Source organism: Plecotus auritus (assembly GCF_963455305.1).
Source record: "Plecotus auritus genome assembly, chromosome: 1".
NCBI lineage: Eukaryota > Metazoa > Chordata > Mammalia > Chiroptera > Vespertilionidae > Plecotus > Plecotus auritus.
The window spans coordinates 212,405,822-212,428,990 of record NC_137770.1 but is presented as its reverse complement, the minus strand read 5'-3'; the positions used below and the strand labels follow the sequence as shown (position 1 = coordinate 212,428,990).

The following is a 23,169-nucleotide window of genomic DNA, read 5'->3' as shown; positions in this document are numbered from 1 at the left end:
GCCGGGGAGGGACGCGGGAGGGCTCTGGGGCCTGTCTCGTTCAGTCCCAATCGGCCAGACCCCAGCAGCAAGCTAACCTACTGGTTGGAGTGTCTGTCCCCTGGTGGTCAATGCATGTCATAGCGAGTGGTTGTTCGGTTGTTCCGCTGTTCGGTCTATTTGCATATTAGCCTTTCATTATATAGGATGGTCATGGTGTGTTAGAGAGATTCCTTTTAACTTCTCAGACTTAGAATTGATTTATGTATTTGGTTATTAATCTTTGTGGAGAGGATTATGCGACATTTTAAATACTTTTCTATGTGGTAGTACCATTCTAGAAATGCCATGTCTGTTTCTTTTTAGGTATGAGGCATGCCATATATGACAAGCTGGATGATGATGGTCTGATAGCTCCAGGGGTCCGTGTATCGGGAGATGATGTTATTATAGGCAAAACAGTCACCCTGCCTGAAAATGAAGATGAACTGGAGAGCACTAATAGACGCTATACCAAGAGAGACTGTAGCACTTTTCTCAGGACTAGTGAGACAGGCATTGTGGATCAGGTTATGGTAACTCTCAATCAGGAAGGATATAAATTTTGCAAAATAAGGGTGAGTATAGCTTTGTCATATCGCTATTTATGGAAAATAAACCAGATTGACTTAACTAACCTACTTTTGTATGAATTCAGGTACGCTCTGTTAGAATTCCACAGATTGGAGACAAATTTGCCAGTCGACATGGTCAAAAGGGTACTTGTGGTATTCAGTATAGACAAGAGGTAGGTATTTTTTATCTGCCTAACTCCTAACACAGAGTTTTGTTGAACATTTTATCAATCAAATGATTTAACTTAAGAGCCCAAAGGTGGTAAAGGCTTGACTTTTAATTTTAGTGTTGAATAAGTATATGAACATACTGTATTGAACAGAATTTAGGACCCAGAAAAGTTCAGATAAGAGGGATCAGTTCTTGTTCCATAGCTAAGAGATTTAAGTTTAAGATTTTTTTAAAAAATTCATTTATAGGATATGCCTTTCACTTGCGAAGGAATCACCCCAGATATCATCATAAATCCCCATGCCATCCCCTCTCGTATGACAATTGGTCACTTGATTGAATGTCTTCAAGGGAAGGTAAGAGGTTTTCTTTAACAATATGGGTTCCAAACTGATGTTCTTTCCAAAATGATGATAGGTGATTTCTCTTAAATTTGACTCAGGGTACTTTGGAAAAAGCTAATGTGGCATAATCATAACAAATCACAAATTGTTTATGATTAATTATGCCTTTTTTCGCAAAAATTTGCAGTTATGGCTAAGTTAGAATTTTTATAAAGTTTACTGTATCAAAGCAGTATATATATATAGATTACCCTTTTTACTGGTTCTTTTCTATAGATAAGAGTTAACTCATTGGTGGTTAGTTCATTGAGAACTTAAATTTATAGCTATATTATTAGCTGTGTGTGCCTCTTTTGGTGGAGGTTTTTCTGTTTTTAAGTATCTTGTTAGGGTAGAATGGCTGCAGCCTAACAAGTAGAGGACTTGGTTTTAGGGCATTAAAATGTATTTTCCTTGAGCCATAGGAAGTGTTTAGGAGTCTCTCTCTTTTTTTTTTTTTTTTTTAACTGTGCTCATGGATAGCTTCCTATTTGAAGAGTTATAATTGAGTTTTTATTTTTTAGGTAAATTAGTTATAAACACTATGTTAATAAAATGAACCTATGATATTATAGCTTTCCATAACAGATTTTTTTAAAGTTCAGAATGATTTTTTTTAATTGAATATATTTTTGATACAGCTTTCTAAGGGAAAATAGAAGGAAGCAGCCTTTTAAAGATTACTTTTTTTGGTAAAGGTTTCAGCTAACAAAGGTGAAATTGGTGATGCCACTCCATTTAATGATGCCGTTAATGTGCAGAAGATTTCTAACCTTTTGTCTGATTATGGCTACCATCTCAGAGGAAATGAGGTATGTTTGTGCTTATGTATTTTTTTGTATGTGCGTAGTTTCATTCTTTTTTTTTTAAACATATATATATTTTTTTATTTCAGAGAGGAAGGGAGAGGAGAGAGAGATAGAAACATCAATAATGAAAGAGGATCATTGATTGGCTGCCTCCTGCATGCCCCTTACTGGGAATCAAGCCTGCAACCCTGGCATAAAACCGTGACCTCCGGGTTCATAGGTCGACACTCAGCCAGTGAGCCACACTGGCCAGGCCCTTATTCTTTTGTATGCTTACATTTTATTCCATTGAATGGCTGTATCTGTGTAGTTTCATTCTTAAAGAATTTAAACCTTTTATTGAAGTATATACTTCAAATATGTGTACAAATTATAAATGTATAGCTTGGTGAATTTTCACAAAGTGAACATACCCATGTGACTGGCCTCCACATCCTGAAAATTAAATGACCAGAACTCTTTTATGCATAGATACCCCCTCTTGTGTTTCCCTCTAGTAACTAGCTCCCCTGCTCCACTCTATTGACATCTAACAGTATAGATTATTTTTTCTGTTTTGATTTTTATATAGATGGAATCATACAGTATATGTACATATATTCTTTGAACTTGTTCAATATTTTTAAGTCTATGCTTCAAAATCTGTTTCAGGTTTTGTACAATGGATTCACTGGTAGAAAAATCACATCACAAATTTTCATTGGCCCCACTTATTACCAGCGTTTGAAGCATATGGTGGATGACAAGATTCATTCTCGTGCTAGGGGGCCTATTCAGATCCTTAACAGACAGCCCATGGAGGGTAGATCCCGGTAAGAGAGCTGCATCATTGTCAGTGACATAGTTCACATAGTAAAGGCAAGATAAATGTTAGTTTCTTTCCCTTTATTTACCAGTTAATGAGTTGGTTATCTAGCATCCTTCAAAGTTGACCAGTGATTTGTTTTTCGGTAATAACATTAGAAACTCAACTGATTTCATGTTTTTGTGTATTAAGAATACTAAGGAAGCCATCACCATCCACCATTCTGGTGATCTGAACAATGCATTTTATTTCACCCCCATGCTGGGAAAACCTCTCATTCACTCGTTCTTTCCACTCCTTTTGCCAGCAGCACTTTATCATTTCAGGCTTGATTGCCCGAGAGACTCATTCATTGAAAAGCTACTTTATTGAAATCAAAATTTTGTTACTCATTTTTGAGTACAGAGTTGAATTCTAGTAAGTTAAATGATAGCATGATGAGACTCAACTCTGTACTACATTGTATTTTATGAGAAAAATTATCTATATATATATAAAAGGCTAATATGCTAAGTGTCCCTCCCTTCATCCGACTGGTCACTGTGATGTGCACTGACCACCAGGGGGCAGACGCTCAATGCAGGAGCTGCCATGACGTGCACTGGCCATTTACAGGGAAATGGCACCATGGACCTGGCTTCCACAAAGCAACACTCGGCTTCCCCCAAGTGGGATACAGGCCCCGTCACCACCCTGGAGTGACAGCCCACCAAATCACAGCTGATGCTGCCGAGACCCCATGGCGCAAAATGTGGCCCACAGCCCAGCCCAGCCCAGCCCAGAAACAGTGGCTATAGGCTCCGGGTAATGATGTCACGTAGCAACGCCCAGCTTTCTTTCCCTAGCAACTAGCCTCCTTGGAGTTTCTTCAGCCCAGGAAGACAACTTTGCTTTATAGCCAGGTGCAAACATTTTACATTGTAACCAGATGTCTATGAAGTGTTTTCCCGTGCCTCATCTCATTTGATCCTCACAGAAGTCCTGGAGTAGGTAGATAGGAGACTCGGTGAAATCCTATTTTCTTTCCATTAGCTGGAAAATGGAGATTTAGGAAGCTTAGAAACTTGACCTGACTGAAAAGAAGTAAGAAATGGTGGACCTTGAAAATGACTTCAGGTTTTCTCACTGCGCAGAATATAGGCAAACACTGCTGCAGTTAATTATTTTACCATTTGTTCGCTCTGCATGATCTGCAATAATAATGTGCTTTGTGTTGATATTTACTGCTGTGTTGCTGACAATTACCTGAAAGAGAAGTTGGGGTGCTTCATTGGGCTGGAAAAAGTTTAGCTACATCAGAAAAGCAGGTCTAATTAAGCAAGTTTATTCTATATATAAGGCTAAGTTGACTCGCACATGCGTGATACATATAAAGCTCTTGCGCCATTCACATGCTTGTGTTTCTATCTGTCATTGTCGATCGTGAATTTGGTTGACAATTCTATAATAAAGGGCGAATAGCGTTGTTAAAACATTTCTTCTAATTAATTTCATTGTGCACAAATTCGTGCACTGGGCCACTAGTATATGCTATATGTGAGAATCTAATGTGCTTACTCTATGTTGGGACCTTCTAATGCACATTAAATAGTTGGTAGATTTCTCTGCTTCCCCCCATGTAGAAAAAATGCTAGTATATACAAATTAGTCTAATTCTCCTTCACTAATGTCATACTTTACCTATGCCATTAGTCACGGTGCTGTTGCTATCTGTCTATCTATATATATATATATAAAAGGCTAATATGCAAAGTGCCCCCTCAGGAGTTCAACCAGGAGAATGGGAGCTCGTTCGCTTGCTATGATGTGCGCTGACCACCATGGGGTGGTGCAGAACATGGCGGGTGACCAGTGGTGATGGTGGGGCGCTGAGGGAGTGAGGGAAGGGGAAGGCGGGATAAACAGTGTGGGGAGGTGCGTGGGTGGCTAGGGAAGGAGGAGGCGGAGAGGTGGGGAACCTGATCGGCCCTGATCTCCGGCCAGGCCTAGGGACCCTACCTGTGCACGAATTTTGTGCACCAGGCCTCTAGTAGAAAATAATACAAAATAATCTGTTTTTCTCTTAACAGGGATGGTGGCCTGCGTTTTGGAGAAATGGAACGAGACTGTCAGATTGCCCATGGAGCAGCCCAGTTTTTAAGGGAAAGACTGTTTGAGGCATCAGATCCATATCAGGTTCATGTTTGCAATCTTTGTGGAATAATGGCTATTGCTAACACCAGGACCCATACGTATGAATGCAGGGGCTGTCGGAATAAAACCCAGGTGCGTATAGACTTTCTGGCCAGTTGTTAACTGTTTAGGATATAACCATGTTGGGCTAATTACCCAGGCAGATTTAGTGTGATGGGGACAGATTGGCATTTTCACAATTTTAAATAGCATGCCTCTGTAAGATTCCTAGTTTTAAATGAGAAAAAAAAATTTTGATTTTTTTTCTAAAAATCAGTTTAAACTTTACTGTGTTAATATTACTAAGCTGTTCATTTTTTTCAGAAAAGGCCTTGTACAAGAACTTTTTAAAAGTGGGTTTTTAAAAGCCTTTTACTTAAGGAGGGTGCTTATGTCTGGCAGAAAGGGTCAAATACCAAAGCCTGTTAGGAGAAAGAATCACCTTGGGCCAAGTTAGTAGAATGAGTTGTATTAGCCTCTCCATTTGTTCATCATCTTCAGCACCAAGTCTACCTTTTTCTGGGGTAAGGAAGTAGGCTCATTTCAGTATAACTTTGCTAACTACTTTTTTTCTCTTTCTTTCAGATTTCTTTGGTGCGAATGCCTTATGCATGCAAACTGTTGTTTCAGGAGCTTATGTCTATGAGTATTGCACCTCGAATGATGAGTGTTTAGCTCTTTCAAAAGATTCTCAACAAGACACTTATAAATACCTTTTGTGTCTTATTTTTATGATATGGCTTTTAAAAATAACAAATATGTGTTACATTGTGAGAAAAAGCATTTTATTTGTTTTGTTTGATGATATGCATGCATTTCTTCTGTAAATAGGTAATAAATTTTTGTAGATAGTCTTGATGTGTTATCTTTATGTAAAGTCGGTAAATATAATAACTAAGGCATTAGTGGACTGGATGAAAAAAAAACTGGTTATTAGGCAAGAACGGGGTAGTAGTTATCCATGACTACGTTTAGCTATGCAGACTAATATATTCTTCAGGTTTATAGCTTGGCACTTTCACCTGTTTAAAAAAAAGAAAAAAATTAGTTACATATATGTACATGGTTGACTTTCTAATTTTTAGGTAGCTTAGTGTTTCCAAATAAATGATGTTAAAATGTGGGGGATAAAGGATATGTAATTGTATAGATGATAGATGGTGGAGTGCTCTTTAGAATTTGAGCTATACAATTTTAAATGTGGAAGGCAATTTTGTTGTATTGGTCTGTGTGTAAGAGATGGACTTTTTTTTATTTTTATTGATTTCAGAGAGGAAGTGAGAGGGAGAGAGAGGTAGAAACATCAATGATGAGAGAGAATCATTGATTGGCTGCCTCCTGCACGCCCCCTACTGGGGATTGAGCCCGCAACCCGGGCATGTGCCCTTGACAAGAATCAAACCCGGGACCCTCCAGTCCGAAGGCCGACCGACGCTCTATTCACTGAGTCGAACCAGCCAGGGCAAGAGATGGACTTTATAGAACTGGCAGAGCACATTTCACAAACCAGCAAGTTGAGATCCAGAGAGGCTAAGGACCATTCCTTTGTCATCCAACTGTCATTCACAATTTAAAGTGGAATAATTAGCGGCAGAGCTGAGACTCAAACACATGGCTCTTAGCTCTCTCTGTTTCATCTCCTGGCTTCACACATCTTGGCTGAAGAGAATCTGATCAAACATCTTTACTTGGTATTTCTTCCTTTCATACCACAGATGAGTGATCCACACAGAGGAATGGTTTGACAAATGCTGATAATAAATTTTGTCCTTATTTTTGGCTTAAGGAAAAGCCAATCTAGACATCAGTCTAATAGAACTGTATACATGTAAAGTAGTATCATTCTGATACTACTAGGATGGGTGCTTAAGAGGAAGCTTTGACACGAGAGTGGATAGAAGCAGAACAGAGTTGGGTACTTGCCAATATACTCTCCTTTCTGGCTTTTTTAAATAACGAGCTCAAAGGGAAGGACCCACAATCATTTCCTTTTAAATGGGAATTTAATATAATAGTCACAACACCAAGGAAAAATGCCATGTGGATAGATAGTCATGGGAAATATAAGCCATCCCACAGTCAAGTTTGAGTTTTTGTCTCATGTATAAGGTGAAAGCATCTGAGTCTACTATAATAACAGCATTCCATCAACCGCCCGGATGTACTTCTGGAGCTGTGTGCTCTACATTTTGATTACACACTTAATGCCCCTGTGGATTCCTGACATTACAGAATTTCATTAAGGGCTGTCGGATACTTTCTAACTTGGTTCTGTTCTTCATTAAGCAAAAGCACTAGTCCTTAAGTGGCCTTGAGATTAGTACTTACCTTTAGTCACTGGTATTTCATGTAAGCTGTCTACCACTGTAATTTTTGCTGATGCTGAAGCTTGTCCTTGGGAGTTGGATGCATGGCATTCATATTCTCCAGCATCTTCCTTACTGAGTGGAGATAGCTGTGAATGGAAAAGAATCTTTAGTGCCTCTATGCTGGTCCTCTCTTTTTCTAGTGGTCTCAACGAAGTCGTTTTGTTTTCTAAGATGACTAGGGAATTCACAGCAAAGATACTGTTAGAAATAGTGCTAGTCCCGTCCTATGAGAATTACACAACTACTGGATTTGGTCTGCTGGGGAGATGCTGAGGAAATGTTACCGACAACTTTCGGTCACATTGCAGAGGTTAACAACTGGAGAGGTGCACACAGCAGTTGGAGGAAGACCTTGATAGGGTGGGTGATCTCAGTACTACACAGTGAGTATCTACAACTATCAAAGGTCAAGTAAAATAACTATTAATCAGTACTTGTTTAAAGTACTTAATGCGTGGATCAGGTCTGTGAGAATTTTGCTTTGAAGTAGAGAAAAAAAATTAGTTCTTATTTGTTGGTCATTTCCAAACATCCCATGAACTTTAGCTGTTCTCAGCTGCGTCTGGAAGTGGAGCGGCAGCTCCGTGTGAGTGCTTCCAGTCGGGCAGTGCACCGGGCGTCTCTGCCAGGCCTGCTGTGTCTAATTCCAACAACGAGAGCCTTGTCAGCTCCTGCTACTCACCAGCACCCAACCAGTTACTTCATGCTTTTCTGGGCCACCTCGGGTCTGAATGGCCAGGTTGTCCCGGTCACCAGGCAAGAGTTCTGTCCTGTGAAATCTATTATCGTCCTTTTTTACCTGCAAAAAAGAGGGAAGTAGTCTGCATTCTCTGTCCTGAATCATCAACTTGGAAGTGGCCACATTTCTATAATGGCACAAGGAGTACATCAGACTTTTTAACTCGATTAAAACTAGCAATTTTCATAATACTTTTTCTGAACAGGTACATAAAATATAGATCCTCATATTTCTTCCTGTCAGTTTCCCTCCCTATATTTTAAATTATATAACCTTGTATGTATTAATATATTTTTCTGCATGCTTGGGGAATACACATCACACTCCTGCCACTGGACACCATCATTTACACAAGCCCTTATAAATCCTGCTTCTCTGTGCTGGGCCTTTTCTTGCTTGCCAAGACGTGTTTGAGTGGCAAATGGTATCACCCGGTGCTAGGTAGGTTTGATGCTTGGGATCTTCTGCAGGAGCCCAGATGCCAGGGGTTCTTTATGCAACAGCCTCATCAATGAAACACTAGGTTGAGTTAAATACCACTTCTTTGTTTTGAGGGCTAAGGGTTCATCAAATATTTACTAAAGTCCTGAGAACAAAAACGTCTGTCAAATGCCTATGTCATTCTCATGACAAAACTTACTGCCTATCCCTGTGTGTATCATGAGATTCAGGATGGGTTAAGAAATTGGTTTGAGGCCAATAGTAAACACTGTCTTAACTTTCCCCCTTTTTTATGAAGGCAAACTATGGCCTAGGTCGGGTGGCTCAGTTGTTTTAGAGTGTCATCCCATGAACCAAAAGATTGAGGGTTCGATTCCCAGTCAGGGCACATACCTAGGTTGCGGGTTAACATCACAAGATAACTACTGATCAGGAAATCACAGACCACTCGTCAGGCTGTGACCACTATAGAAGTGTTGCTGTCACCTGGTGTCTGGAGAGAAGGTGTGTCCTGTTAGTTCAGGTGTTGCTAAGAATCCTTGAGCATGAAAGACATGCCACCTTTGAACCTCAGTATTCTAATACTCACTTATACCCCCAAACCAGTTCTGTGCTTTAGAGTGGAGTTGGACATGGGAATGCATAGAAAGCCTGTATTCTCAGAAGTTTGGTTACAAGGACAGTGGGGAGAAAACAAAAGTCCGGTTTAATTATTTAAGTCATGACTTTTAAAGTGAATTGATATGGCCCAAAGTAAGAAATACATTTTGCACTGTGACGTGGAACATACAAAAGGAAGGTTTTAGGAAATGATGCCTTTACTAAATGTGATGCCTTAAGATATTTCCTGTCCTATTTTTTAAGAAAATGCTGGCTGTGATTCCTACATTACACTCAGAACTCACTGGTGGTTCATGATCTGCAGGTTGAAACAACTGCTTTATGCCACCCATGTGGCAAGTTACACGAAGGCAGAGGGAAATCAGCAGAGCCTAGCAGCTGCATTTTTGCTTGTTTCTGGCAAGTTTGTAGAAAATTATTTTTTCCTGTCCCCCAACCCCCTTCCCCCAGTTGACAAGCCCTAAGGAAGCCCATGGGATCTGCCCCACACAATCCCGGAAGCTTAAAGGAAAAGATTTCCCGGGCAGATTTATTCCCCTGGTATGTGTACGTTAGCTGGGGAGGGGCAGAGAAAGGGCTGGAGAAATTATTCTGCTGGATTTGTCAATAGGTCACACGCCTTGGACACTTGGGTCACCCTGGCTTCCACTGTGTAATCCCTAGAGCACTGCAGAGCTTTGTATGGACATTCTTTGGAAATATTGTTCCTCTGCCTCTCTCCCCCCCGCCCTCCCCCCCCCGCCCCCCAACAAACCAGTAGCCTCCAACAAGCAAGGAGGAACAGCAGCAGCTTTCGCCATGAAGGCCAGAAGGTAGACGCCCATCAGCTGCATTTTTGCTTTTCATTGCTTCCCACTCCCCTTTAAAAAAATAACTTATTGAGGTGAAAGAAATTTCACTGCTTCCTTTAACAGAAATTTCAGCTGCAAAGGATAGTTGTAATGCAGCTGGTGCTGTCTCTGCCCACCCCCAGGCATTTTCTGGAAAAAACGCTGACTTCATTCCCACCAGAGGGCCCGATGGGGGCGATGCACCCTTCTGGCCACATGGGGGCGTCAGAGGTTGGCAGGTGACCCAATGTGAATCAAGGTCCTACAGGGGGAATTTTACAATGCAGTAGAGAGAGGGGAACAAAATTTCCTCTGGGATCATTAAGCCGTGATAATGTGAACTTGGCGCTGCCAGTGACAATATCACTCACAGTGTGGAGGAAGCAAAGAATAAGACCAGTACATTGGGAGCAGAGTCAAGAGCCAAGAGGCTGGGTACACTGTATCTGGATCCAGCTGCCTTTGAAGTTGGAATCACCACCCACTCAACCTCCCACCCCCATTATTTTTGCCTAGACTAGTTTGAAGTGAGTTCTACAACTTGCAACAAAAAGAGTTCTGGTGCCAAAATCCCTCCCAGAGTTCCAGAAACTGCTCCTCTGGTCAGACACCAAGCAAACAAAATAATCAAGAGACTGTCATTCATCTTAGAACTTGCTGGAGAAGTAAACCTGCTACAAATAAGTCTGGTTATCCCTTTTTACGGACATAGATTTCCTTTTTGTTTGCACTAGTATGATGATATTTACTTAATAGGATTTTTTTGGGGGTGGCTGCTAAAAAAAAGTCAAAATATACAAATAGGGAAATATAAAATACTGTACAGTGCAATCATTAAGTATTTGACCTGGCAAATATTTTCCCTTCTACAGACATGCTAAGAATATGTTGTCCTTCAAATCAGAAGATAGTTACACAAAACAATACCACCTGAAGGGAAACATTTCCAGGAATAGTAACTAACAAGCAGTGCCAACGACATATCTGACAAGCCAAGTGATTTTACCTGCCTTACTTCATGTAATCTTTTCAAGAATTATAAGCTACTTTCATGACACAGAGGAGGAAACTGAGGCTTAGGGCAGTGGCTCTCAATCTAGGTAATTTTCCCCCCAGGGGACATTTGGCAATGTCTGGAGACCTGTTTGTCACAACTGAGAGGTGGGTGCTACTGGCATGTAATGGGTAGAGGCGAGGGATACTGCTAAACACCTTACAAGGCACAGGGCAGCCCCCACAACACAGGATTATCTGTCTCAAAATATCAACAGTGCTTGAGGCTAAGAAACCCTGACTTAGAACTCAGCTAACCTGGCTAAGGAACTCACCCTCCAAGGGGCACCCCCCGCCCCCCTTCCCCCAATGCACGCACAAGCTGACACTCATACTGAAGCACAGGCATGCTCACACATGCACACACATGCACACCGAGGGTGAGTTTGGGCGTTCAGCATTATAGTTTCCCAGTTCCTGAGGCTCCCTGCTCCAGCACTGCTAACAAAAGCAGAGCAGGGGCTATTTGGAGGTCAGATCCCAGGGACGTTTCTAGAAGATTGCCATAGGTTTCATGGAGGAGCAGCAGGCAATGGAACCGGCTGAGGGTTTTAGGTTAGTACCGTCCTTGTGCAGTGAGAGGAGCACGTCAGTCTAGGGGATGTGTTCTTAAAATCTGTGTCACTGACCTTGTTCCAGATGAGGACAGGGGTTGGGATTCCGATGACCTCACAGCTCAAGTACACCTTGGCACCAGTGACATTCCAGATGTTCTTGGGGGGAGTCACAATGGAAGGACCTACGAGAGAGGGCACAAAGCCAAATGAATTTTTTAAAACAATCTTTAGCGTCAGCATGCTAGGAGATCAATACTTGATTATGTTTATGGCACGGTCCCCTCTGAGAATGATCTGAAGCAAATTTCAAAGACCAGGCTGGCATCCCTTGGCCACCAGCATGACTTTAAGCTATGGTTTGAGAATGTGTACAACTAGACAAAAACAAAAATAATTAGGAAGAAAATTTTATTGTTTATAAGATTTTCTACTCTCTCAAGTCATGCTTAAATGAGTTTGAATTTACCAGCTGTTTTGCATTATCTGGGTCTTTCCAATTAATATAGCGAAAATTTAGTTCCAAAATGTTCCATGTTTTTCTTTCTTGTTTACCAGTATTTTTATTTTTTGGGGGCGGCAACATACAACAGTCTATGAAGATATTTGAAAATGTGCTGAGTACCCTGAAAAGATGGTAGGTAGTTCCTGCCTTAAGAAGCTTGGGATTGCCGAAACCGGTTTGGCTCAGTGGATAGAGCGTCGGCCTGCGGACTGAAGGGTCCCGGGTTCGATTCCGGTCAGGGGCATGTACCTTGGTTGCGGGCACATCCCCAGTAGGGGGTGTGCAAGAGGCAGCTGATCGATGTTTCTCTCTCATCGATGTTTCTGACTATCTATCCCTCTTCCTTCCTCTCTGTAAGAAATCAATAAAATATAAAAAAAAAAAAAAAAAAAAAAAAAAAAGAAGCTTGGGATCTGAGGTTGGCGAGTCAGTGGTGATAAGGCAGGGATGGTAACTTTCATCAAAGAGATCAACGTGAGGTGCTGTGTGCCCTGGGAGACACTTTTGAACATAAGTGGCCTGAGTGTTAAGGAAGAAGGTGGAAGGAGGAGGCAGTGGGTAAAAGAGAAGCAGTGACAGATCTACTGTGTGTGACCAGGGCCCACAAGGAGAGGGCTCTTTTTAGGATTCTCAGGTTCCAGGTCACTGGCAGCGGGCATTGGCAAGTGGGGGCACCTGCGGAAAGCATTGTCTGATTTGAGTCCTGGGTATGGGACCACCCAGGGAGAGCCCAGAGTGACACCTCCTATCCCCTCAATCCTGGCACATATCCCTCAGCCTTCTCTATCATATCCCCTCCAGTAAGAAGGTCCTTAGCACCAACATCAATGTATGCATACTTTTTGTGACAGAAGAGGTCTTAGGGTTGGCAAACTCTGGCCTGTGGGCCAAATCTATCCTGTTACTTGTTTCTACATGGCTTGTGAGTGGTCTTTACATCTTTAAGTGGTTGAAAAAAAAAAAAAGAATCCTATATAATAAAAGTGTAATATGCAAATTGACCAAAATGGCCAGACAGTGGAGCGACTATCCAGATGACCATCTGGGACCACGATATGACACCCACTGGCGCCAGGCCAGCCAAGACAGGTGGGATGTGATTGGTTGGGGGCCCAGCCATCGCCCCATGATCACCCCACAGAGGTAGGCCCAGGCCACCGGTGATCAACTGGAGGGCTCCACGATCGCCCCAAAGAGGAAGGCCCAGGCCACCAACCGGCGGGCTGCAGTGGGTGGGCAAGGCCTCTCTCTGCGAGGGAAGCCTGGGTCGTGGGTGCCAGAGGGAAGTCGGTGCCAGCAGCAGGGGAAAGGAAGGCCTACTCTTGCACGAATTTCGTGCACTGGGCTTCTAGTATTTCATAATGTGAAAAATTTAAGAAATTCACAGTTCATTGTCCATAAAATAAAATGTTATTGGGCCCTGGCCGGTTTGGCTCAGTGGATAGAGCATTGGCCTGCGGACTGAAGGGTCCCATGTTTGATTCCAGTCAAGGGCACATGCCCAGGTTGCGGGCTCAATCCCCAGTAGGGGGCGTGCAGGAGGCAGCCAATCAATAATTCTCTCTCATCATTGATGTTTCTATCTCTCCCTCGCCCTTCCTCTAAAAAAATATTTTTAAAAATGTTATTGGAATACAGCCATGCGCAGAGTGGAGCATTTGTGGCAAAGACTGATTGGCCTAAAGTATTTACCATTTGGCTCTACACAGAAGACGTGCTGATCCCTGCTCTAATCAACTGAGAGGCAACCAAACCTAGATAAGACATTACGGGAAAGTCCCAGGACTTCAATGTGTTACGTGTTACCCAGAGCAGATGCAAGTAAACCCAGTGGATGATTTCTGGTCCAGCTCTGAAATGCAACACCTTTTTATTTTAAATTTATTTTTCATTGATTTTAGAAAGAGAAGAAGGTGTGTGTGGGGGGAGAAACAAGATTTATTGTTCCCCTTACTCATGCAGTCATTGATAGGTTCTTATATGTGCCCTAACGGGGGTTCGAACCCACAACCTTGGCACATTAGGACCACGTTCTAACCAACTGAGCTCTGCCAGGGTGAAATGTAATGCTTTGGAAGCCAACAGACACTGAAAGACCTGGACTCCCCGCTCTTTTCTGCTGAGGTGCCAGCTCCCAACATTTGCAGCAGGAGAGACAGGCACACCTACTTTTTAACGGGTAGAACTTGGAATTTTACTTCTAACTCTGAATGCCAGGTTTCAGGCCCCCAGCGCCCCTAGAGAGACCAGGGACAGTCCACAGACGAGGGAGCGGAGCTGGGGGCCTGGGCTCCGGGTGGGACAGCCACCACTGCAGGACCAAACCTATCAGGCTCAGTGCGCTTCTCGAGTGAACGAGTTAAGAATTCCCTCCGAATGCCCGGCCGGTGTGGCTCAGTGGTTGAGCCTCATTCTATGAACCAGGAGGTCAGGGTTCGATTCCCAGTCAGGGCATATGTCCGGATTGCAGGCTCAATCCCAAGTGTGGGGAGTGCAGGAGGCAGCCAATCAATGATTCTCTCTCATCACTGATGTTTCTATCTCTCTGTCCCTCTTCCTTCTTCTCTGAAATAAATAAAAACATATTTTTTAAAAAAAGAATTCACTCTGAATCTCAGCTCTCTGCCGCCTTGGGTCTTGCAGCCGAATGTCTAACTGCAGGGTCAGCTTGCCTCAGAGTCCTGGGAAAGGCACAACCTGCCCTTAGGCCTGGAAAGTTTTCTGGCATCATCAGCATTCAAGGGACACGAAGTCTCCCCTTTTGCAAGAGGCTATTTCCAGCACACCATTAATTTCTCGAAACAGAAAGGAAATGCTCCCAGCGTGTAAGATTTTTCCCACTCATCTGAAGTATTAGAAGCTGATATTTTTTGTTAGTAATCCCTGGGGCATTTTTATTCTCCCCCACCCCCCTTTGCAAGAATGTGCAAAACAATCAAAGTTTTGAAAGCCCGAAATATATTCCATGTTCCTTCCCTCTGCACCATAGGCCTAAAGAGGAAGCCTCTATCTTGGCCGGGGGTCTTGGCTTTTCTGTTGCAAACGTGGATGTGGTGAGCCTGGTGGTGCTGTGTTTATGTGTGTTTCTGGCTCTGTCTCCGATGCTTCCTAGTCTGACGGCACCAACACAGGACCCTGTAAAAGGATGGGCCGGGCCTTACCCCACCCCAGGCTTCCTCCCGGGCGCTGGGACTGCAAGGGCTTGGACACCAGAGGACCGGATCTGCTGGACTTTGAACTACTTTCGCTCACCTCTCTGAGGGCCCCCATGTGGCTTTGTCCTCTTTTCCACACGAGGATTTAGCAGAAGAGATTTGGAGGGTTTGGAACAAAGCTGCCTTTCACGTATCAAAGCCACACAAGGACTGTAAGGCGTTTTCACTGGGAGGTCTCAGCCTTGCAGCAAAGCCCTCAGTTTAACCTGCGTGTCTCCCCCCAGTCAGGCAGTCAGTCACCTATCTCGGTCAGGGCAGAGAGCGCACAGGGAAGCTTTCCTGCCTGATTTCCCGCCAGGGCATGCTATGGATTCTTCCCAGGGCATACATTTAAAAACTAAGATGGTCTTTGTTTCAATGTAGTCCAATTTATCAAGTTTTCTCTCTCTCTCTTTTTTTCTCTCCAAGTTTTTCACTTATGATTTGTGTCCGGTTAAAGAAATTTTTGCCTAGCCCAAGTCCGGAGAGATCTCCTGTTTTCTCCTACAAGCTTTATGGTTTCATCTTTTGCTTTAGGTTTGTGATCCATCTTGAATTAATTTTTGTGTGTGCTATGAAGCAGAGGTCTAGGTTCATCCACTTCCCCCAAAGGACATCCACTTGCCTTGGCATCATTTGCTGAAAAGACCATCCTTTTCTTATCCTATATAATAAAAGGTTAATATGCAAATTGACTCTAACGGCGGAACGACCAGTCACTATGATGCGCGCTGACCACCAGGGGGCAGATGCTTAACACAGGAGCTGCCCCCTGGTGGTCAGTGTGCTCCCACAGGGGGAGCTCCGCTCAGTCACAAGCCAGGCTGACAGCTGTGAGCGCAGTGGCGGTGGCAGGAGCCTCTCCCGCCTCCTTGGCAGTGCTAAGGATGTCCGACTGCTGCTTAGACCCAATGCCCCGGGAAGTGGGCCTAAGATGGCAGGTGGACATTCCCCAAGGGGTCCCGGGCTGCAAGAGGGTGCAGGCTGGGCTGAGGGACCCCCCCGAATGCACAAATTTTCATGCACTGGGCCTCTAGTTGAATTATAATGGTGCCTTTGTAGTAAATCTGTTAACCATACATGAGTGAGTCTACTTCTGGATTCTCCATTCTGTTCCACTGGTCTTATGTCTATCCTTGCACCAACAATCATAGCATAAATTTAGAATGAATTGTATTAAAACTGAAGCACTGAATAGAGGGGATCCATTATATTCATCTGCCTCTAATCTCCTTCTTCCAGAAAGCTGAACATTTAAGGAGGAGCAAGAAGTATTTTAAAATATTTAAACCCAGGAATACGTTTTTTTTTCTTTTTTTAAAGAATAGTTTATTGATTTTCTTTTTTTTTTAGAGAGAGAGGAAGGGAGAAGAGAGGAACATCGATGTGAGAGTGCAATGTTGATAGGCTGCCTCCTGCATGCCCCTACTGGGATCCAGCCCGCAACCAGGGCATGTGCCCTGACCAGGAGTTGAACCAACAACCTCTTGGTGCATCAGACAATACCCAACCAACTGAGTCACACCAGCCAGGGCAAACCCACAAATACTTTCAATGAGAGCCATCACTGGGGATTCAAGATTAGGACAAATTATACTATGGGTTCTTCCTCTCTCCCAGCCCCTGGAATACATATAATACTTTAGGTTAATGGGCTGAGTCAATATTTGGTCCATTCTAAAATCATAAATGGTTCTGTCAATTCTGCTACCAGGTTATCCCTAGAATTCTATAAAATGTCTAACTAACAAAAATCTGTATTGCCCGGACAGTGTGGCTCAGTGGTTGAGTGGTTGAGCATCAACCCAAAGGTTCTGTTCTACTTCAGGAGAGTGCTCAGCAAAAATGACTCTTTACCAAATGACTTCTAACTCTTTCCACTCTGCCTTCTTTCCAAGAATGCCAAACCAGGTCCAGAATTTATTTCTGTTTGTAAGAATAAAGGAACTTTTAGTTCACTCTGAGCTCATTTTCAGGCAGAAAGCTCAAAATCAATCCTGGAGGCCAAGCCAAGGATAATAATAAACACTACCATCTAAGCCATGCTCCGTGTTTGGATTCCACTTAAAGCAAGTCTCAACATATGTACATGTACAGGAACAAACAGCAGAATAGGCTCAACTATTTATTTATTCTTACCCTTGTTCTGGTAAGGACTTTAGGCTGCTTGCATACACATGTGTCTAGCAAACATCCTGTACATAGAATTAAATGACTGCCCACTAACCTCGCTGCTCCCCTTTCCCACCCTGGGCAACTCCAGGCAGTGCCGCCTGGTGCTGGTGTGAGAACGTCTATTCCAAAGCTTTCTCCACCTCAAACCCACCCATATCTTTGTCTCAGATGACTGTACCAAACTAGGCTACTCCATTGTCTTTCTTACATTTCACGACTCAGCTCTTATTCAATCTCTTTTGATTTTCTCAACGCTTTAAGTTCATGTAGCAATCCCTTATTTATTTATTTTTTTTATAATTCTTGTCTAGTTACCTTAGATGGTGTCCTTTTAAAAAAATCATTCCTTGAAAGGAAAGAGGAAGAAGAAAGAAGGGAGGGAGGAAGTGGAAGAGGAGGAAAAAGAAAGAAATGAAATGAGAAAAGCCAGATCCTAAATGAAGATGTAGCAAGGAAGAACAATGTTTCAAATTTGGAAGAAAATTAAAATTTAATTTAATGAGGCAGTGCCTCCTTAAAAGTACCTAGAAGGAGTTAGGTGTCTCCTGCACAATCTCCACCTATCTGTATCCCACTCCTCAGGCCCTTCGAATTGAGTTCTAGATAAATGACCCACAGACTAGCAGAGGACTTTCGGAATATTTGATTATAACCCAGAAATAACTATGTTCTGAGAAATCACTAAAGCTATAAAAAAGGAAGAATTAGAGATAGATTTTTAAAATTAAATTTATTGGGGTGACATTGCTTAATATGGATGGATTTAAATCTGGAATATTTTGACTTGGTTCTGAAAAAGCTAAAAAGGGCAGTTATCACAAAACACACAAATGTCATGAGGAGAAGACCCTGAAATGGAATTAATTTTGAACTTGACCAGCAATTCATTCATTTATGGTTTTACATAAAATTGTAATAAAGAAAACAGAGTTAAACCTTATCATCCTATCAAAACACGGGGATAATGTAAAAGAAGTATGTGAACAATTTCCTAGTCTCCTACAGAGCACAAAACACTCTCCAGACATGACCTAAGATGTCCTTACTATGTTTCTATTAAAAAAACAAAAAAAAACAAAGCACTCTTGGGGACAGAAAACTTGGCTCTGGAATCTTGTCTGCCAATTATAGCCAAGTGACCTTGAACCAGCCACTTACCTATTTTTACAGAAGAGGAAACTAGAACAGGTCTGAAAATCTCTCTGGGCTTGGCAGTGAATGTCCCTATCATGAATATGTTTGAGAGCACAGTCACAGGGCACCTTCAACATCCACAAAGCTCCGAGATTCTAAGGTTGTACCACCTGGCTTTGGAGCTCTGTCCCCTGTAAACCAGCCCAATCAATGTTCCTCCTCATCTCCTAAATGTATGTACTAACTGTAACCAAACTGTAACCAGATTCCTGATCCACAGAAACGATAAGATAATGTTTATTGTTTTAAGCCACTATGATTGGGACAATTTGTTACACAGCAATGAAAACTAATGCAGGGGTAAGTCACCTATTGTTTGCACTTTGGTTGAAGGTGAAAGGAATTTTAGAGACAGAACAGGCAGGTTTAGGGAATAAAGACGGTCCATGGGGAAGGAATGCATATGTGAAGGACAGAGGTGTTTCTGGCCTGAGCAATTAGAGCAAGTACTAGTATGTGACTCACAACGAAGTTCTTTCTTTCTCCCAGTGATGGAAAGAAAAAAGAGCTTATCACGGTATCAGCTGTTACTTAGTTAGCCAATTGTTTTTTTATCTGAAAGAGCTACATAGAAGCTGTTAGGAGAAGTCATGTTTTGAAGTTGAATATACTCCATCAAGCTTGGGAAATAATGAAAAGTTAAATTCTCTTTAGTAGTCAGTTTTTGTCCAATTTTGTTATTGTATTCAACCACATAATGGTTTTTGCTTCATCGCCTCCTTCATTTCCTCCATCATCTCTTCCACTTTCTTTCCTACTTCCACAAATCCACTTTCTTTCCTACTTCTTACTTCAACCCAAACTCATGCTCTGATCCTGGCAAGCATGATCACCTACCATTACCTTCTCATTACCACCTTGCATATGGTGATGTCCTTGCTTACTGGAATGTCCTCCCTCCTCTCATCTATTATTGATGCCCTACTCTTGACTTGAAGCTCTAAGTCTCATCTCCTTTTGACATTTTGAACAGCTCCAGTTCCCATTTAGTTCTCCTCTGCGATCCTGCTGGGTTCAGAGTTAGTGCCACACAACTTAGTGCATCCTTGCTCTCTAATGCTTGCCCCAGCTGGGCTAACTGAAGATGCCAGTGTCCTGATGCAGTCAGAATGGAGTCAGGAAATCTGGAATCAGATGTCCCTCATGTTCATTGGAAGGAGGGGCAGCCAAGAGTATATGCAGTGGGAAAGGGCATCAGTAAATCAAGAATAACATAACATTACTAGAGGCCCAGTGCATGGATTCATGCACATTGAAAGGAAATTAATTAGAAAGTGGCTGGTGGGGTGGGACTGGGCTAGATGGGCTGGACACACCCTGGAGCCAACCTCCCACAGTCCCTCCCTGCCCGGGTGCACCTGGGGCAGCGCCAGGCTCGAAGGGCATCTGCAGAGTGAGCGGGGTCCCTCCAGCAGGTGGGGTCCCTTGGCCTGGCCTGTGGGGATCGGGCCGAAACCAGCTCTCTGACATCCCCCGAGAGGTCCTGGAGTGCGAGAGGGCACTCTGTAAAGTTGCTGTCGCTCGGCAGCTCCTGCATTGAGTGTCTGCCCTGTGCTGGTCATTGCATGGCACAGCTACCAGCTGGTCATTCGTTTGCTTAGGCTTATCTACACTAATAAGAGAGAAAGATGCAAATTGACTGTACCTCCATGACACCCACCAGCCAATCAGGAGTGAGTATGCAAATCAACCCAACAAAGATGGTGGGTTAATTTGCATAAGCAGGCACGGAGTGACAGACTGAAGACTGAAGACTGAAGAATGAAGAGGCTTGGCTTCTCCGCTGTGGCCAGAGTGAAGGCCTGGGTCCCGGGTGCCGGAGGAAAACCGGTGCCGGCAGCCAGGGGAAGGAAGGCCTATCGCACGAATCTTCGTGCAACGGGCCTCTAGTATATATATAGATTAGCCAAACAGAAACTGAGAATAGAGCCACTGTCCTGAAAATGCACCAGTGTTCACAATGCCAAGGTTTCTAGCCAAAATGGGGTTATAGCCACCCCCTTTTTTTTTATCAGCTGGAAGATCATTCATTGCGATTTTTTAAATCCTCTACTTGACTTTCTCTTGCTATAAGCAGTGATTCTTGGCCACTCACCAACCAATTAGTGTATGATCAGGGGATGAGAATTAATTTAAATATATAGAATCAAGTGAATCCTAATGAGAAGAGTAGATCTGCTAGGGAGAAAAGATAATCTGTCATCCTCACACATGCTGGCTTCTGTTATTTGCATTATAGGTCTCACTGAGTATGTATTAATATGGCTAAGACAGCGGAGTATAAAGCCTTCTGTGAGTTACGGTAGGCTTGTAAACCACACTCATCTGGACTCTCAATGATGCTGGGTCCTGGAATAGTGTGTGCAGAGTATGTGTATTCACACCAAAAAAGGAGGGTTTAGGAAAGAACCGAGATACCACATATGGAGATAGAGTCCACACAACTTGGCAAAAATCTGCAGATCGAGTTCTAATAACACATCGAAGGGAAAAGCACCAAACAACAGTACAAAATGGGAAAAGAATAGTAGGAAAGCACTGTGGCCAAGACGGGGAAGAAGCTGAAACACGTGCAGACTTCCTGATGTTAAATTAGGGGAAGCAGTAACGGTATGGCTAATAAAAGAGCAGAGCCACTTGCCAAGGCAAGTCATTTTGGGAACTTCCGGAGGGGCAGTGATGTGGCAGCTGGACCTCGGCATGGAAATCCAGCTCACAGTCTCAAGGATGTCAGCTGAGGACAGCAAGAGCAGGAGAAAAAAGGCCTAAACCCGCAGCAGCAGAGTTTAGATTTAATGTCAGGCCATTAGTTTAAGGAAACGTTGCCTAGTCATGATAGCTACTGTTAGTCACTTACACTTTAGCGGGAATGAAAAACCAATGGTTTATCATGATGGGGCCCTGCCAAACATTGGCAGGGAAAGGTGTGTAAGAATTGCTTCCTCTTTTCCAAATATAATCTATTGCGGTGGGGATGGGGGAGGTTCAACACATGTAGATTGAGAATAAGATGCTGGGGAGGGAATGGTCTGTAGTGAGTCTGGAGCACAGACTTTGGAAGCAGGAATTCTGAACTACCACATCTGAGTTATGTAACATTGTACATGTTATTTAACTTCTCAGTTTATTCATCTGTGAAATGGGGCAGTAACACCTAAGTCTTTAGATGATCAGAAAGATTAAACAAGATACAGCAATTAGCACAGTCCCTGGCCTGGGGTAAATGCTCAGCAAGTATTAGCTATTGTTTTTATTTCAAAGTAAATTCCTTATGACTGGAGCTGAGACAAATTGCTCATCCAGGGAATGGAGGCAACACATCCCTTGAACCAGGGGTGGCTGGGAAAAGGAGACGGCATCTGAGCAGGCCCTGCAGTTCGGAAGCAGGCCTCTGTCCAGGAAGGTTTCACCCTCAGACAGCAGGGGTGCAGAGACAGGAAAGCACCACCCTGCCGGAGGAACAGCGAGGGAGCCCACCAGTCTGGCTCAGGGGGAGCGCTGTGGAAAGGACAGAAGCTGAGATTCCAGCGTCTCTGAATGTTGGAGTGACATGACTCAAGTGGCAACTTCAGAGGCCTCTGCAGCAGGACTGAGACAGGGTGGGACTAGGGACCCAAGTCAGGTTGGCAGCAATGGGACCGGGAGGGGAGAGGCAGACTGGAGGGACTAGTCAGGAAGAGCTACCACTACCCCGTCAGGGATAGGCAGGCGGTGGGAAGACGGGAATGAGTCCAGAGCTGTGGGGCCAGGTGAGGAGGCTGCCATCCCATGGACAGGAGCAGGGATGTCAGTCTGAGGGAGGCACTGGGTTGAAGAAAGGGGAAAGGATGGGCCTGGGCTTAGATTTGCTGCATTTGAGGTACCACCTGAGCAACCCCCTGGAGAAAGGGGAGAGGATACAGATGGGGCAGTGGTGCTCAGGAAAACTTTTCAGCCCTGGGTAGGTAGGTGGGTTCTTTGGCATGGAAGGAAGACAGCTTTGGCTCCTTCCCCCGGCAGCTTCTCTGGAGGGAATCCCATCAGCTTGCTGGTGACCCCCGGCCCATCCTCACCCCACCCCACCCCACCCCACCCCACCCCACCCCACCCCACCCCAGGTAAGGCAGAAGTCGACAGCTAAGGCATTGCTTAGCCGCCAGCCACTTATTTACAGGGGCAGCCCATCTGAAAGCAGACTTCCCAATAGGATACCAGCCTGGGGATGGCATACGCGGACCCCGTAAATGACATTTCTGACTCGTCGTTGCCTCTGGGTTAATGAGACACCCCACGTTGGCTCCCACCTCTGGTGCTGAACATCCTCCCGGAGTGTAACGGGCTATTTTTCTGTATAATAGACATCACAGCACTCAGATGTCTTTCCAGGATGATTGTGAATCTTGCCGTGTCTCAAAATTATCACCCTGCGTTTGAACTTATGGAGCAAAAACAGAAAGTTGATTCTCCACAATTTGTTGCTTGCAAACAAATCCCTTATGTGACCATGTTTTCTTATTCCTTTGCTCTAACTCAGTGGTCGGCAAACTGCGGCTGGCGAGCCACATGCGGCTCTTTGGCCCC

At 43.7% G+C, this 23,169-nt stretch overlaps 2 protein-coding genes across 3 annotated transcripts in view; one reads left to right on the top strand and one right to left on the bottom strand.

Moving 5' to 3' along the window:
• Positions 1-5,788, top strand: part of POLR2B (RNA polymerase II subunit B) — a 49,734-nt gene extending 43,946 nt beyond the window's left edge. For both annotated transcript variants that reach the window (XM_080664801.1, XM_080664802.1), the window contains exons 20-26: positions 346-596; positions 677-766; positions 1,014-1,121; positions 1,847-1,960; positions 2,609-2,769; positions 4,832-5,027; positions 5,520-5,788. In XM_080664801.1, the coding sequence (XP_080520927.1) occupies positions 346-596; positions 677-766; positions 1,014-1,121; positions 1,847-1,960; positions 2,609-2,769; positions 4,832-5,027; positions 5,520-5,609 (1,010 nt within the window). In that variant the 3' untranslated portion in view covers positions 5,610-5,788. The remainder of the gene's footprint in view (positions 1-345; positions 597-676; positions 767-1,013; positions 1,122-1,846; positions 1,961-2,608; positions 2,770-4,831; positions 5,028-5,519) is intronic.
• The window catches only part of IGFBP7 (insulin like growth factor binding protein 7), a 70,020-nt gene continuing 52,496 nt past the window's right edge, over positions 5,646-23,169 (bottom strand). Inside the window, exons 2-5 of the mRNA XM_080664837.1 lie at positions 11,617-11,726; positions 7,986-8,102; positions 7,263-7,389; positions 5,646-5,956 (exon numbers count right to left, since the gene is read on the bottom strand). Of these exons, the coding sequence (XP_080520963.1) occupies positions 5,937-5,956; positions 7,263-7,389; positions 7,986-8,102; positions 11,617-11,726 (374 nt within the window). The 3' untranslated portion in view covers positions 5,646-5,936. The remainder of the gene's footprint in view (positions 5,957-7,262; positions 7,390-7,985; positions 8,103-11,616; positions 11,727-23,169) is intronic.